At 47.6% G+C, this 16,618-nt stretch overlaps 1 protein-coding gene and 2 long non-coding RNA genes across 3 annotated transcripts; 2 read left to right on the top strand and 1 right to left on the bottom strand.

The window, feature by feature from the left end:
- Positions 1-6,358: 6,358 nt before the first annotated feature.
- Positions 6,359-8,867, top strand: LOC120647883 (BTB/POZ and MATH domain-containing protein 1-like). Its single transcript, XM_039924697.1, has 2 exons — positions 6,359-6,365; positions 7,449-8,867. Exons 1-2 carry the CDS (start codon positions 6,359-6,361, stop codon positions 8,336-8,338), a joined length of 897 nt encoding a protein of 298 aa, XP_039780631.1. The 3' UTR covers positions 8,339-8,867.
- A 2,973-nt stretch (positions 8,868-11,840) lies between these two features.
- LOC120650992 lies at positions 11,841-12,828 on the top strand. Its single transcript, XR_005665877.1, has 2 exons — positions 11,841-11,979; positions 12,051-12,828. It is a non-coding gene; the product is annotated as an uncharacterized LOC120650992 (long non-coding RNA).
- Positions 12,829-13,287: 459 nt separating this feature from the next.
- Positions 13,288-14,013, bottom strand: LOC120650994. The gene is made up of 2 exons (XR_005665879.1): positions 13,656-14,013; positions 13,288-13,579 (listed from the first exon to the last, which is right to left on the bottom strand). It is a non-coding gene; the product is annotated as an uncharacterized LOC120650994 (long non-coding RNA).
- Between the last annotated feature and the right edge of the window lie 2,605 nt (positions 14,014-16,618).

Raw genomic sequence — 16,618 nt, 5'->3', positions numbered from 1 at the left:
CTATACTGAATTAAGCTAATGGATTGATTTGATTTGAATTTAACATGGATAAATAAAGTTCCCCTCCATGTACGGACCATATATATTGCGTACTAAAACTTAAATGGCTTTGATCTGCACACTTGATTTGCAGCTGAATGATTGAACCTCATTTTACAAGAAGAGTATAGAGACAAGGTGCATGACACTTTGGAACTATGCAAATGGCTTTGAGAAATAGTTAGGCGGTACCGTGTTTCAATGTTACCTGGTCCTGAAGTTGTTTGTTGTCTTGCGGCTGTTCTCTCAACATATGTGTCGCGGGGATTTTCAAGGGTACCCACAGCCGGGTGGCGGAGCGCACCCGCCTATTCCCAGTGAGGGAGTACTCGGGGAAGTACTAGGCGATGGGGCTAGATCTACGCTGAGATTGGGACTTAGGAATACACAATTTAGAGTGGTTCGGGCCGCCGGAGCGTAATACCCTACGTCCACTGGGAGATGTATTGTCTTGGTTGTGTGAATGAATCTATCCTCTGCTGGTCTTGGCTCTTACCCAGCCTGAGGTTTTCTAACGGCGCTCTCCCCTTTTTATAGATCAAAGGGGGGGCGGATACATAGAACGTTGATGCCCCGACAGGTGGGCCCAACGTGACTGTGGCTACAGTGGTAGCGAATCTTTCCTTCGATATGCGTACTGCTGCTCTTCTGACACAGGGGGTCTTCTCTTGTCCCGTCAGCGAGGCGCCCGTTGGAGTAGCGTAGCTTGCGGCGTGGCCTGCTGAGGCTATTATGTAGCGTCATAATGGGTGAAGCCGAGCCGTCGTATCCGACTGTTACGGCAGACTGGCAGACGCGGCATGGGCGGCGCCATCGGCTCCACTGCCTTGGTAATACGCGATCAATAGTGCCCCCTGGTCAGTCAAACGCCTCGGCTTCCACTATATCAAAGTGGACGTCCACCTACCGCAATAAATGCGAAGGTAGGTGGACCTCAATATGGAGACTAAGGGCCTCATACACGTGTCGGCCCCGGACCACCCTGAGGCGGGGCGTCCAAACTTTCCCTTGGAGAGGGGTCCGGTTGCTATCCAGGACCCTATGAGGGGTCCAGGACCCCGCGGGGGTCCGGATTCCTTGGGAGGTCCGGAGCCCTGGCTGCTTGCGCTTGAGCGCCTGTTTTTCCTGGGACGTGGCGTTCCCAGACCTTCCCCGGCCGTGGAACAGGTCCGGACCTTTGTCGGGAGGACAGGACTTCGGACTGCAGGGGTCCGGCTGTTTGGTTGTAGTCAAGGATGACTACAAAGGCTCTTGCCTAGTCACAGCAAGAGGGGGTACCCCAGTCCTGGGGTACCGACAGTGGCCCCCGGGCCCACCTCGGGAGAGGTCCGAACCCGCGGGTGGGGCCACCACCCTGATGTGTTCCTACGCAACTTGATTGCGTTGGTGTGCTCTTGGAGAGAGTGGGCATCCCGGACCCCTGAGGCCGGTATGCTTGTTGCCTGGTTTAGGTACTAGAGTGCTCTCCACGGGGCGACGAAGGTGTAGGCTTAGGGTACGGAACCAAGCTAAGCGGCTACACGGACTTCGGATCGCTCAGGGGGTAGCACTACTTCCCGGACCCGGCTTTTGTCGACCGTGGCGAGCGGTCTCCGCCGAGCGGACCACCGGAGTGGACTTGGAGCGACCGGGGCGAGCGGTCTCCGCCGGAGCGGCCACCGGAGTGGACTTGGAGCGACCGGGGCGAGCGGTCTCCGCCGGAGCGGGCCACCGGAGTGGACTTGGAGCGACCGGGGCGAGCGGTCTCCGCCGGAGCGGGCCACCGGAGTGGACTTGGAGCGACCGTGGCGAGCGGTCTCCGCCGGAGCGGGCCACCGGAGTGGACTTGGAGCGACCGGGGCGAGCGGTCTCCGCCGGAGCGGGCCACCGGAGTGGACTTGGAGCGACCGTGGCGAGCGGTCTCCGCCGGAGCGGGCCACCGGAGTGGACTTGGAGCGACCGGGGCGAGCGGTCTCCGCCGGAGCGGGCCACCGGAGTGGACTTGGAGCGACCGGGGCGAGCGGTCTCCGCCGGAGCGGGCCACCGGAGTGGACTTGGAGCGACCGTGGCGAGCGGTCTCCGCCGGAGCGGGCCACCGGAGTGGACTTGGAGCGACCGTGGCGAGCGGTCTCCGCCGGAGCGGGCGTTGCTGACAATCCGATGAAGCATGTTACCAGACCTCATAGTAAGGTGCAAAGAAACCAAGCCTTATACTAGAAGAGAGCCCGGGACCTCTAAAGTCAGCAGTCCTGGATACTAGAGTACTTGTAACAGGGTAGTGAAGTACGTAAACTTAGGGTACATTACCAGGCTAAGCCACGCGGAGCTTCTCTACCCCAGGATACAAATACCACTTCTCCAGAGCAGGTCCCTAGGGGTCCGGACTGCCTTCCAGCTAGAAGGGGTGTCTTCACCTGACCACAAGCCAGCAACTCAACTTGGATTGTTAGCAACAATGGTAAAGACTCTGTTTGGGAGAAAGAAATGGTCAACCGAAAAAACAGCCATCCAGAATGAATGAATGTAACCGGGGTGGAGCCTAGATAAGGTCAAGAAAGAAAATCTCCTTTATCATTGTGGTTATCACGGTATACATCAGAGGTCGGGATTACGAGGTCGGACCTCCACCGCTCCGGACCGCTTTTGCCTGTTTGTGTGATAGGGCCAGAGGCCGGGTTTACAAGGTCGGACCTTAACCGCTCTGGACACACACATAGACACCACGCTATTACAAAGGAGAAATTCTCTTATTCCTTTCTTAGGAGTAACCTACGGCTGCATGCTATACAGCGTGTTCTTCGGAGGTGAAGGCACCTTGGACGTGCCTGAACCGCATCATCCAGGATCACCTCGGGAGCTCGGGGGGCCCCTCCTTGCCTAAGAGCTGTCACATGCTTACATGGCATGAGACAAATTCTTTGGCCTTGAATGGAAGAGGCCCCCTCCCCCTGCCGTCGCCGTTGCCGATGGAAACCAGAACCCTTGCGCAGCAGATGGACCGGTGCGACGCGTGGAGAAGTGCGGTCGTTCGCCGGCTTGTCCTTGGTGCTAGCGCCAAGGGCCCCCGCGCGAGGTGGCGGGGTCCTGCCTGCAGCAGCACCGAGCAACGCTGAGGTGGATCTCTGGTGCTGCTGCGGCAGGAGGTCTCAGTCAACTTCCTCCGGGATGGCTGTCGGCTCTAGGCTCCAAGTTGAGAGAAAGCCTTGAGCCGACGTCATGCCATCGCAGAGGGGGCGTGGCCGTTGCTTGAGAGAAAACCTTGAGTCGACGTAGGAGCGGCGGCGCGCAGCGGCGCCTCTGCTGCATGCTGCTACGCCGGCTCTGAGGTGTCGCGGTGGCGACACACAGCAGACGCCGCTGCCGTGCGCCGCCGCACCGAGGTCGTCGGAGCGCCGGTGCCATAGCATGCGGAGTGAGTGTGCCTTCCTTCATCTTCAAGTTTGCCGTTGCAGAGGGAGAACGCAGCCCAGAGGCCTGAAGATCCAGCCAATGCCTGTCTTCCCCACGGACGGCGCCAAAATGTCGCGGGGATTTTCAAGGGTACCCACAGCCGGGTGGCGGAGCGCACCCGCCTATTCCCAGTGAGGGAGTACTCGGGGAAGTACTAGGCGATGGGGCTAGATCTACGCTGAGATTGGGACTTAGGAATACACAATTTAGAGTGGTTCGGGCCGCCGGAGCGTAATACCCTACGTCCACTGGGAGATGTATTGTCTTGGTTGTGTGAATGAATCTATCCTCTGCTGGTCTTGGCTCTTACCCAGCCTGAGGTTTTCTAACGGCGCTCTCCCCTTTTTATAGATCAAAGGGGGGGCGGATACATAGAACGTTGATGCCCCGACAGGTGGGCCCAACGTGACTGTGGCTACAGTGGTAGCGAATCTTTCCTTCGATATGCGTACTGCTGCTCTTCTGACACAGGGGGTCTTCTCTTGTCCCGTCAGCGAGGCGCCCGTTGGAGTAGCGTAGCTTGCGGCGTGGCCTGCTGAGGCTATTATGTAGCGTCATAATGGGTGAAGCCGAGCCGTCGTATCCGACTGTTACGGCAGACTGGCAGACGCGGCATGGGCGGCGCCATCGGCTCCACTGCCTTGGTAATACGCGATCAATAGTGCCCCCTGGTCAGTCAAACGCCTCGGCTTCCACTATATCAAAGTGGACGTCCACCTACCGCAATAAATGCGAAGGTAGGTGGACCTCAATATGGAGACTAAGGGCCTCATACACGTGTCGGCCCCGGACCACCCTGAGGCGGGGCGTCCAAACTTTCCCTTGGAGAGGGGTCCGGTTGCTATCCAGGACCCTATGAGGGGTCCGGGACCCCGCGGGGGTCCGGATTCCTTGGGAGGTCCGGAGCCCTGGCTGCTTGCGCTTGAGCGCCTGTTTTTCCTGGGACGTGGCGTTCCCAGACCTTCCCCGGCCGTGGAACAGGTCCGGACCTTTGTCGGGAGGACAGGACTTCGGACTGCAGGGGTCCGGCTGTTTGGTTGTAGTCAAGGATGACTACAAAGGCTCTTGCCTAGTCACAGCAAGAGGGGGTACCCCAGTCCTGGGGTACCGACAATATGCCATCACTGATCAGATTGTTTTAGCAATGATTGTTTCTGCTTCTGCTAGGTCTGTGCTGCTCGATATATGACAACATCTATCCTAAGAAGATTCAAACCATCAAAGTAGTTTATTCCATCTTTGCTTTTTTGCTTAACTGAATCTCTTAGCAGGAATGGCTTTTGTTATTGGCTAGTTTGGTTACACATAATCGTAAGCTAAGACTACATTAACAATGTAAGCTAGAGTATATGCTTAGATTTAGTTATGATTTGGAAAAATATGAAATGGAAATATGAGTCAATTACCTAATCAACCACATTCATGCAAGGTTGCATACAACAGAATGAATGCATGGTACTTATTAGCTTAAGAAATATATGAAAGCAGAAAATTTCAAATCATGCCAGCATCCTATATATGAATTATCCGTGATATTCGTTAGTAAAAACCATTTGATTAATACAAGTGATTAGTATTCGTGAGAATGAGGTTAATACGTTGTTGCATCAGTTGGAGAACTCTGCCTTTTGTGGCATTTTCCTTAGGTAGTACTTAAACCTCCAATCATGTGCTAACAATTAAGGCTCTTCTCAGTTGTTGATAAGCACAAGCTTCTTTATATATATAAAGGTCAATTAATAGAGCGATTAATAAATATATGCATGTAGAAGAGATGAATCATATTAGAATCCTATTATGTTATTCATATATATCCCAAACTCATCTTTTGCGAGGGGGTATTCCAAACCCATTTAATTCAGGTCATTGGCACTGCAAATGATAAACTGACACTTGGCACTGAATTGTTTGAAGTTTTTGTCTGCTTCTGCTATGAGTAGTACTCGCACTTGGCGGATTGTAATTTTTGTATAATTCAAATCTTTGCGGTGATCTGCATTAAATAATTGGATGCTTTGCACATTCACTCAGATATGCTTTACAGTATAAATTAACAAATTCTTGCTCATTTGTTCGCAGCCTTTATGTGTTTGCATCAGGGGCACTGGCTAGGAGTTGCAGAACAGCAGGAGGCCTTCAAATAATATAACAGCTGAACGGTTAACCAATTTCGGAGATGACAACAAGCCCCCGACCCTTTTCCGAAGAGCCCATCTTGATGTTGATGTTCTCTTTGTGGACGTGTACATTGTCAGGAACAAGGGTCGTACTAATACCCTTTATGCTGGTGCTCCAACTTTGTGGATGCTTTGGTCCTCTAATGTTTGTAGGGGATCGCTCCCTCAACACATATATCTTGAGTTCTTGACTGCTCCATCACCAGCTTTGAGGAACAAGCTGGTTGGCTGGTTTCTACCTTTTGTTCTTTTTTTTTTCTTTTTTGATGCAGCTGCGATGCTGCTTTGCAGCCTTGCAGGGTGTTGCGGTTGGAGGGTGCTCAGATCAGTTTCACAATTTCTGTATATGCTTGGTGATTTGAATGCCTATTTTGTTGATCTCTTCTCTGCAAGTCATTGATCAAGGATGACTTTGCTAGTTGTCAGCCAAAGAACACAAGGAAGGCTTGTGTGGTTGTTGGCTTGTTGCCTTATTCTGAATCGAATGCTTCTGATGAAGGAGCGGCTGCAAGGAATCCACTTAGTTGACTGAAGCTCTACCAATTGTGGTTGGCTTGTTACTTGTCCGGTTTTACCTGTCTCATGATGTTGGTTCCTGTTTTGAAGAAATTTGCTGCCAGGCTCCTACCTTGAGGAGATGCAAAACCATCAGGTTCTGGATATCTTTGTCGGCCATCTCTCTATAGTTGTGATGCGATTTATGTTTGTGCGAGATGCTCGGTAAAAAAGATAAAAAATTTCAAGAAAGCGTAAGTTGTTTGGTAATTTTGGCTCGACGTGGAAACGAATTTGTTCTGTTATCAGTGAACATTTTTGTTGCATAGGCCGGAGATGTTTTCTTCTTTTTCTAAAAAATCAGTGAACATTTCGAAAGGGTACTAACAAATTAGTCTTGAAGTCAAATTTACCAACACCAGCAAATTACTGGAAAGCGTAAGAGTGAATCACCAAATGTACGTGCCCGTTTAAAGCAGTGCTACTACTATTTCTTTACAAGCTGCAAGGTTGAAAATGGAACAGCAGTTTCTTGTCTCTTGATTCCTGAACATGCGGACCAGCATAAAACATCACCTCGGCACCACCAGTGACATTAACCTGATGTTTGAATATTGGACTTGAAACAGATGGATTGCAAATTTTAATCAAATATTTTTAGTGACAAAGTTGAATTCATCTAGTGGAGTTTGTGGAGTGGTGATGTGTGTTCACGGTGGAAGTGGTGACGATGGTATATTGACCTGACGTCTCTACCGTCCGGTGATGGTGGTACAGTTTATATACTGATGTGAGTTTGTTATATTGCCCAATCTAAACTTAAATCTTATTTGCGAAAGGGCATGTAGCCTAGTGGTTACAGGAGCCTCAGTAGCACCACTAGATCCTGAGTTCGACTCCCTACGAGAGAGAATTTTCTAAGATTCAACGGTGTTGTGCATTCTGTGGTGACTTCGTCAATTTCCGAGGATTTGCCGGTTCAATCTTCGAAGATGGGTAGAGTTTGCGTACGTGTATTTGTAGAGGTGAGTGTATACGTTATGAGTGTCTGAGTTGAAGTGTGTAATTAAAAGAAACTTAAATCTTATTTTTAAAATATAATCTTCAGCTCTACTACCCGATTCCTTTTTTAAAAACTGTTGAATTCATCAAGTTGCAAAAGAAAAATCTTAAACAAATTGGCACCAAAAGAGGCCCTTTCGGGAATTGTTTTGAATGGGTCCAATAGTTATTGAGGCCCCCACTAGAAGCAAAGGAGACTCACAGATTGACTCCTCTCCTCTTCGGCTCTTCCCCGTCCTCCTCCAGTCTTCCACATTCCGCGGCGGCGTTCGAGCAACCCTACTGCTACAGGAAAGCCGCCCCTGAAGGCAGTGAAAGCGCAGACGAAATTCCGTTTCATCAGCGACGTGGAGGTCGGGGAGGATGCGCCGTCTTTGACATCGGAAGAAGTGCACACCTTCGAGGGCACCTCTGGGTGGGGGAACGGAGATTTCATAAAAAGGCAAGAATTTGAGACATCCAAGCATCTCAGGAATGATTCTTTCACGGTGCGGTGCGACATCGTCGTCATCAATGAGTTTCGCACTGAGGGGACAGCTGATGCTGCTGCCACCCCGCCCTTTGTTACTGTGCCCTCGTCCAACCTGCACCAGCATCTTGGTGATCTCCTCCTGACCGAGAAGGGCGCTGACGTGGTGTTCGATGTCGGAGGTGCGACGTTCGCAGCGCACCGGTGCGTGCTTGCAACCCGATCGCCGGTATTTAGCGCAGAGCTCTTTGGCACAATGAAGGAGAGTGACACCGCGGGTGTTGTCCGCGTAGATGAAATGGAGGCTTGTGTGTTTAGGGCTTTGCTCTATTTTGTGTACACCGACTTGTTTCCGGAGCCGAGGAAAGGAGAGGAAGAGGAAGATGTCATGTGCCAGCATCTGCTTGTTGCAGCGGACAGGTACGACTTGGAGAGGCTGAAGCTGATGTGTGAAGACAGGCTATGCAAGTACATTGATGTGGGCACGGTGGCAACCATACTGACACTAGCCGGGCAGCACCACTGCCCTGGGCTGAAGAAGGCGTGCTTTGATTTTCTTAGCTCTGGTGCAAATCTGAGGGCAGTTGCAGCAGGTGAAGGCTTCAAGCATCTAAGCAGAAGCTGCCCATCTATTATGGAGGAGTTGGTTGTCATGCTTGGCAAGTGATGCTTAGTATTTTAGCAATGGATGTTGATTTTGTCATATTCTTCAGCAGTTCTCTAGCAATGGAAGTTCCTGTTTTAATACTTAAGCAGTCAGGTAGACTACAGTATCCTAATCCCTATGAAGATGCTACAGTAGTCCCATTTGTCTTTGTTTTTGTTAGTCTTAGTCCACTGCATCTGTACGACCCTAGATTAATTGGAAGTTTTTTTATCAGTAAGCTTGACTAATTGAAAGTTCACTGAAAGTCTGAAACGGTCAATTTCCTAGTTGGTGTCTTTCTTGTAAATAATTCTTATGGTGCTATGGATCAGCTCTCTTCATTGCTGGCCTACCTGTTAATCCAGGCATACTTTGCTATCAGATTGTTTGATGTCAGTTGGCCTATGTGTAAATCCATAGCATGCTCTGTTATCAGATCTCACACAGAGAGCTTTGGAGTTAGGCAAATGGTTCTGAGAAGTGAGAAGTAGTAGTAAGGCAGTAGAAGTGTTGTCTGGTTGTGAATTTAGTTGTTGTCTTGTTGCGGTTCTTTTAATTTGTGTCATCAGAATGTTTTACTGATGGTTTCCTCTGTTTTTCGGAGTTGCTCTACTAGTTATATGACCACATTTATCCAAAGGAGATATGAACCAGCAAAGTAGTCTCATTCTACCTTTGTTTCCTATGCTGATATGTCTAAGTCTCTAGGACTATAAATGAAAAGAGCTCTATTATCAGTAAGCTTGATTATTTGCATCTCTACTGACCCTGAAAATTCTCGAGTTGGGACGAGTAATACAACAATGCTTTGTGTCTTTGTAAAGTAGATTTAAAACCTGTTTGTCTCTGTTTTGGTGTTGCCTTGTCCTCCTTTTGATTCATGAGCGGCTTGTCATTGGTTCATTGCATCTCTACCGTATGCCAGCAAATGCTCTGTTCCATTGTCTACTACTTTTGTGCCAAAATGGATGCTAGATGTTCAGAGTATTACACATCCATCAAAACAGGGGTGGAGCTTGGTGCTGGCCAAGCTCTGATTTGTCCAGTTCTCTACAAGGGAAGCCATGGATCAATGGAAGAGGGAGTTCCCGCAACTGTTAACCTATGTCTACTATACCTACTAACTAGAGTATTTGTCAACATCATATCTATTGTTGCACTTGTTGAAATCAATTTGTTTTTTGGCCCATTTAAAAGAATCTCCCTGGAGTACCTAGAACTCCAATCATTTGCCAATAATTAGGGCTCCTCTTATTCAGTACTTTCAAGCTATGCACTTAATTGTTTAAGACTTATACTGTTGTAAATAATCCCATATGATTTGTTGGCATACTTTCCATAATTGAAGTCTTAGCCGTGATCCAGATTGAATGCTTTCTTTATTCAATCAGATATGATTTACAAATACATCGCCTGTAGCCTTCATGTGTTCTGTACATTGGGTCAGCAGGCTGAGAGGTGCAAAAGGCCCTATCAAACAGCTGAATGGTTTGCCCATTTTGGAGGCAAAAGCAATCCTGTACCCTTTCGCGAAGAATCCATTTTCGTGTTGATATCCTCTCTCCGTACATGTACAGCATTGAAAACAATGGTGGTGCAATCACCCTTATGCTGGTTGGTCTCCTATTTGGTGGCACCTTTAGTCCTCTAATGCTATTCCTGGAGTATAGGGGTCGGCTGCCTCAGCACAATATCTCGACTATTCCATCGCCAACTTTCTTTCTGCTGTGTTAATTGCTGTTACAGTTGGTCAGATTGGAAAGAGCACCAGCGACATGCCAATTTTTTTCACTCAGCTTACTCAGGTGTGTCTCTTTCCTTTTCCCAGGTTCCTTATGTAGCTCATCTCTCTGCTAATGGCTCAAACAATGTTATTAACTCGTAATTGCAATTTATGGAATGCAACAATCTACAACTTTTTGTCGCTATTGAGGTACCAATAGGTAATTTTGTATAAGAGATATAGTTCTTCATGAGGCTAATATATTTTGAAGTATATTAATTAAGGTTGATTATTAGAGTTTTAAACATATTCCACAACAAGAGTTTGTATCTCTATCTTCCAATTAATGTTAGTACCTAGCTTTTAACTTCCTATAATATGGTTTTCAAATGGAGCCCTCAATATTGATGTGCCATGGGAAATAATTTCCATATACCAGGTGCATCTTTGGTATAGATATTAGACATGCAACCCACTGTTTAATGAGTGAGACATAAAACTTGTCCACTTGCGCAAATTGGGGATTATAGTACCTCTTTATCTATGTAAGTAATAATGCTTCTTGAATCTTGATACACCGACCCCCTCCAATAAGTGTCATTCATTGACACCAATATAGTCATGTCCGCTACAAAAATATAGCAAAATGGTAACTTGTATTATGGGACTAACTTTCACGACAAGTATAGATTTATCATTTTCACGATTTCAATTAAAGTACTAAAAAATATCGATGCTCAATGTTAGAACAACGCTTTTTGTGACCGAAGAGTGGAGAGAGTAGTTCAGGTGCCCTGACATGATGCATAATAAACCTAAACTAACCTAATCTTCCAACAGAATTAGTTAGCATCGCACGAGCAGGAATTATTAGCAATGCACACAAATTGCCATTATATCTATGGACACTTGGGAAGAAGAAGAAGATGTGGTTCATGTGAATGATGTTCCTATCGTCCGGTATGTGTTTTAATTTGCCACACTGTGTCATGGGAATGGAACATTGAACACTAATTGCTATTAATTCATGACAGATACAGGACAATTTGTCTTCAATCCTATTTGCTAGGGCTGGTGGACTTGCATTGAACCTTGGAGGTATGGTGAGCCAGTATGTGTGGGCATTTGTTGGTCTATCAGTTGCATATGTGTACCCTGACTGTTGCTCTAGGTAAGCCCTAAAATTTATGATGCCTTTATCAGTCCAGAACATTAGTTTGCAATTCACCTCTGTGGATAACTGCTTGATCTCCAGGTACTACCCAGAACTTTTTCCTTGATGGGCAGATAAATAGAGCTAAATGTTAGCAATGCACACAAATTGCGGTGCTGAATGTTGGCCTACAAAAAGGCGACATGTCCAGCAACTGAGTGTAGCAGAGATGCGGATGTTGCGGTGGTTTTGCGGGCACACAAGGAGGGATAGAGTCCGGAACGAAGTTATTCGGGATAGGGTCGGGGTGGCACCAATTGAGGAGAAACTTACCCAGCATCGGCTGAGATGGTTTGGACATGTCCAACGAAGGCCTCCTGAGGCGCCGGTGCGTAATGGGGTTCTTGAGCGGGTCGATAATGTAAAGATGGGTAGAGGTAGACCTAAACTGACGTGGGATGAGTCGGTTAAGAGAGATCTTAAGGATTGGAATATTTCTAAAGAGATAGCTTTGGATAGGAGCGCTTGGAGACTAGCTATCAATGTGCCTGAATCTTGAACTTATTTCTTTCGGGTTTCATCTCTAGTCTACCCCAACTTGCTTGGGAAAAAAGGCTTGTTGTTGTTGTTGTTGTTGTTGTGGCAGATAAATAGAGCTGAGATTCTTTTCCCTGGGATATCATGCTTCCTCATTGCTGTATTCCTCGGTGCTGCTGTTCATTCTTCAAATGCCAATGATAAGTAGGAAAAACTACGCATTTCAGGAGGCAGTTTCAGAACCAACAGGTTGACTTTTGTCCTTACTAGCAACTTCATAAGAATTCTGCATGAGTGCTAAAAAATACTATTGTTTTCAGGACAATCTAGAGCTTCGCACAAGCATCGCTATGAAGGTAACAGCATTCTGGTATATTAAGAATTTACAATGGTACTTATCAGACATTAATAATCTTGATGTGATGGTCACAATGCTTATTAGTCGAAATCCAGGACCAGAGTTCATTGAACTGGTCAAGAAGAGCCGTTCAATCAAGGTTAGGCAAACTATATATGAGAACACTGAATCCTAAAAACATGCTGCAGTGATGGCATGGACTCCATCGATCAATTGCGGTGCAGGTGATAGGCTACAAGTTGCCATGAATTGGATTGACATTCTGCACTGGCATATGCTTCTCCATCTTTGCACCGGCATTCAACCTTGCAACCAATGACCAATGGCAAGTCTTAAAAATGGGTATGCCTCACCTTGTGGTTTACACCTTTTACTTCTCTGTATCAGGTTTTGTGCTGGGTTCTGTGTGAATGTCAGGTTTTTAGTTTTTGTACCGGCCATTAGTCGGTGTGCCAAAATCAACTATTGGTGCATATCTTAATGACTGGAATGGCAGGCATTGGGCCTTCTGGCAGGGTTGCTCTGTGGATTTGCCAATGGATTTCAGTTTATGGGCAGGCAAGCTGCTGGATTTGCTGTTGTCATTGCCGAGAATTCAAATAAGTCCATTGTTCAAATTTGAAGCGCAAGTGTTATCAGATCAAAGAATGGCCAAGTGAATTGATATTTCGGGTTGTAATTCTTTTCGCAGATGTTTTTTTTTTGAAAAATTATCTCATAGATGGTGCAATGCCTTACTATACCCGTGCATCAACAGAAGAAAAACTGCGAGCACAAAATAAACACGTAACCTGCTCGCGCTCGCCTTCCTGCTCCGGCTAGAGGAGCTCGATTCAAGGGAGGAGAGGCTAGCTCGACGCAGGGAGAGCTTGATTTGTGACTCGGTGAGATCGATTCCAGGAAAGAGGAGCTTAAGGGCATGTTTGGTTTGCTACCTAAGGCGTGGCGCCTAAGGTTAGCATGCTGCCACAGATGTGGCGCGCCTAAGTTGTCTTAATTAAAGTATGTGTTTGGTTCATTACTCCGCCTAACATTAGGCATCTTGTAAAAAAGTGTGGTAGCTGTTTGTTTTGCTACCACACCTAAAGTTAGGCACACATGAGAATGTGTGCTAGCTGTTTGTTTTGCTACCACACATAAAACTAGCCACACAAATAAAAATAGAGAAATTAACATAATAAATTGATGAACATATCAAATAACAGAACCGCAATAGTTATAATCACAATCAATGGACATAACATATCCATATGCCCATATCAAATTGATAATGTCTCCACATCATGTCAATAACAACCTTAATTGGTTCACATTAGTTACATTATAGCAAAGTATGCATTAACAAAAGTGTGAAGCATCATCTAAGTGCTAAACAAATTGCTGTGAGCAACACCATCTATCTTCATAGCCATCATATATCAGCCTAGAAGAAGTGCAAAAGAATGAGCCTTCATTGACACCATCCATCTTCAGTTAAGTTCTTGGATGAGTCTACAATGCAAAACAACTCACTTTAGCAAAGTGCAAACAATGCAAGTAATATTTGACCAATTGCAACATATATCACCTGGGCACATAAACAAAAGCGGCCAACCACCTAGGGGAATTCACAGCCCCGCATCACTAAGAAATTTGAATACCCATGATTGAAATGTCACCTCAGCTGAACCAGATAGAAAACCACGCATACCCTTTTGATCTTTATGTGCTAGAAAGGTTCCTACCATCAACTTTTGATCGGTAGTTAGTGTCATGTTTTCAAGTCTTTGCCACAATATACCATCAGAATTAGGCATAGCAGGTGGAGGTGGCGCTGGCTTCTTGATTTCGTGTTGAAGGGTCACTAAAGTAGTTGCAATTGTATCTCCTATTTTTGACATACGGCTCTTTGGTCTCACATCTCTCTTAGCATGTTTACCCTCACCTCTTAGACGCTTCATTCTAGAGCCGGATGAGCTATTCTCAGCAACTTGGGATGCAAAGCTAGGTTTACCACTTATAGGAGAAGCTCGCTAATACAGTTGGCTTCAGTCCCATTATACAAACGATTCAGGCGCATTTCCCTTTCTAGATCTCTTTGTAACATAGAACCGAATTTGATATGCCTCTTGGCCAATCTATTTTCTTGCAGCTTGTACCACAACTCACTTTAGCAGATGGCAATGCAAACAAGCAATCTTCTTCTTCGCAAGTAATGATCGTAATAATAGCAATACTCAAGATATAGCTTTTTTGCACCCATCTATACAGATTGTAAACTAATTAAAATACACACAAAACACAACTTGAATCAGTAGATTGTAAAGTATTTAGGATGCCAGAATATTGATATACCTTGGAGCAGCCCCTAGCGATGTTCGTTTCTGCATGCAAGAAAGAAAAAAGAATGTTAGGTACAGAATTAGACAAATGAATCTTGACCAAGATCCACGGCATTAGCAAGCTCCTGGCCGCGTAGAACATGGCCGCCTGTGCACACACGCATGCAGCTAGCCGCATGGGGGAAGAATAAGGCAGATCCACGGGACAATGCATGGACGGACACACATCGAGCAAGCCATGCAGACGGCGCCGACCAGGGACACGGCGGCCACCAAATCCATAGCAGCTAGGCCCTATTGCGAACGGATCTTGAGCTTTTGCAGCAGGTGCTGCCATGGCCGCCCACAGATCTGCAAGTTGACGGCTGGTGCTCCCAATGGCAGCACCTGCTCCCACGGTGCAGCGGCGCTTGCGTGCTCTATGCGCGAGGAGAAGGGGAGACGCGTACCTTCAATCGGCAGCCAAAAACGGGGTCGGGGATGTCGTTCAGATCGGAGGTGGGAGGTGGAAGCTCCGGTAATGGAGGTCACAGGCGACGGGAATGGAAGGAGTGGTGGCGGCTGGAGGAAAATGGGGAGTGTGTGGCGTGCCTTCGGGGTGCGGCCCTCAAATCGACCGCAGGTGCGGCGTGAAAATTGTGTGGCATGTCGATGGAACCGTGCCTAAGAAAGTGTAGCCGTCTAACTTTAGCTGTTTACCAAACGCATGCCTCCGATGCTATGGCGCGCCTAAGGTTAGGCTGTGGCGCCTTAGGCAGCGAACCAAACACGCCCTAAATATTCGTGGTTCGTTGACATTAAATTCATAAACCTTTCAAAATATGATAATGAGCGTGCGAATTATTTCGAAACAAGAAATTTCTCATCTTTTTCTCGATTTCTTGAATTTTTTTTTAATTTTACACAACACATGAACTACCCATTTTGCTCGTTTCCCTACCGATTGGATCGAAATTCGTTCGTGTTCTTCTCTCCTCTCTTGGTCTCTCGCACGAACAGCAACGTCTCCCTGCTAACCGCGCCAGCTGGGAGGAGGCACATCGCACGGCGCACCATAGCGTCGGGCCAGCTGTCGCCAAGCTTTGTGGTGCAGGCTTGACGAGGAACACGGCCGGCGGTGCTCCAGCCGGTGCTATTCGTGCGCCAAGCCGGAGAGAGGAGAGATCGAGAGAGAAAGAGAAGAACACGATAAAGAGGGCACGGATGGATCCAATCGGGTTGATTGGGTCAGGGGCAAAATAGTCAGTTCATGTGCTTTGTAAAAATGAAAAAAAAAGAAATTCACTAAATTAAGAAAAGGAGGAGAAATCTTCTGTTTTGAAACAATTTGCGCGCTCAGTGTTATATTCTGAAAGGCATACGAATTTAATGTCAAAACAGGTGAGCCATGCGTATTCGATGTCAAATATCGAAATTTCTCATCAATTCGAGGCGGAATGAACTTGAGTTGATGGTGCTGCCAGTGCACGCGCATCGTCGGCCGCCGCGCCTGCCTCCTGACCTACGTCGTGTCACTGCTGCAAAGGCCACGACGCAACCTTTGCTCCTGCCACCCGTGGGGTTGAGTCCGCACTGGACCCGCGCCACGCTGCTGCTGCTCCTCCTCCTCGCGTGTGCGGTGCAGACGCTGCCAACCGTGCCTTTGTCTCCTGCGCAGAGCCGCTGCCGGCTGCACTGCGAGCAGGCCCGCCGGAGAAGAAGGCACCGGGAGAGAGGATGTGGGAGGATTGGGGACAGGTGCGGCATGGAGGTCATAGAGGTCGCTGTCGATGAAGCGCAAGTAGTCCTCCCCCCCTCCCCTGCGGGCGGGGACGGCGGCGAGCAGGGGAGCCAGGTATCCAGAGAGCATGCCCGCCCTCTGCCCGCGGCGCACGCCAAGGATGGGGGGCGGGGGCGAGGAGCGGTGCTTTGCCGCGAGCACGTACTCGAAGCTAGGTCTTGTGGAGGTCTGTCTTGTCGACCGGCTTTCGGAAAAGAAGTTGCAATTTATTTGTATGAGTATCCTATTAATCCTATTAAGCCCATTGTGACATCCCGACCCAGGGCTTAATAGGATTAATATGTTGCAACTTTGTGACATCCCGTAACAGGGCTTAATAAGATTAATATGTTGCAACTTTTTTCCGGAGGCCGGTCTCCAAAGAACTCCAAGGTTAAGCGTGTTTGACTTAGAGCAATTTGGGGGTGGGTGACCAACCGGGATGTTATT

This window comes from Panicum virgatum, chromosome 9K, assembly GCF_016808335.1.
Source record: "Panicum virgatum strain AP13 chromosome 9K, P.virgatum_v5, whole genome shotgun sequence".
NCBI lineage: Eukaryota > Viridiplantae > Streptophyta > Magnoliopsida > Poales > Poaceae > Panicum > Panicum virgatum.
This window is presented reverse-complemented; position numbering and strand designations above follow the sequence as displayed.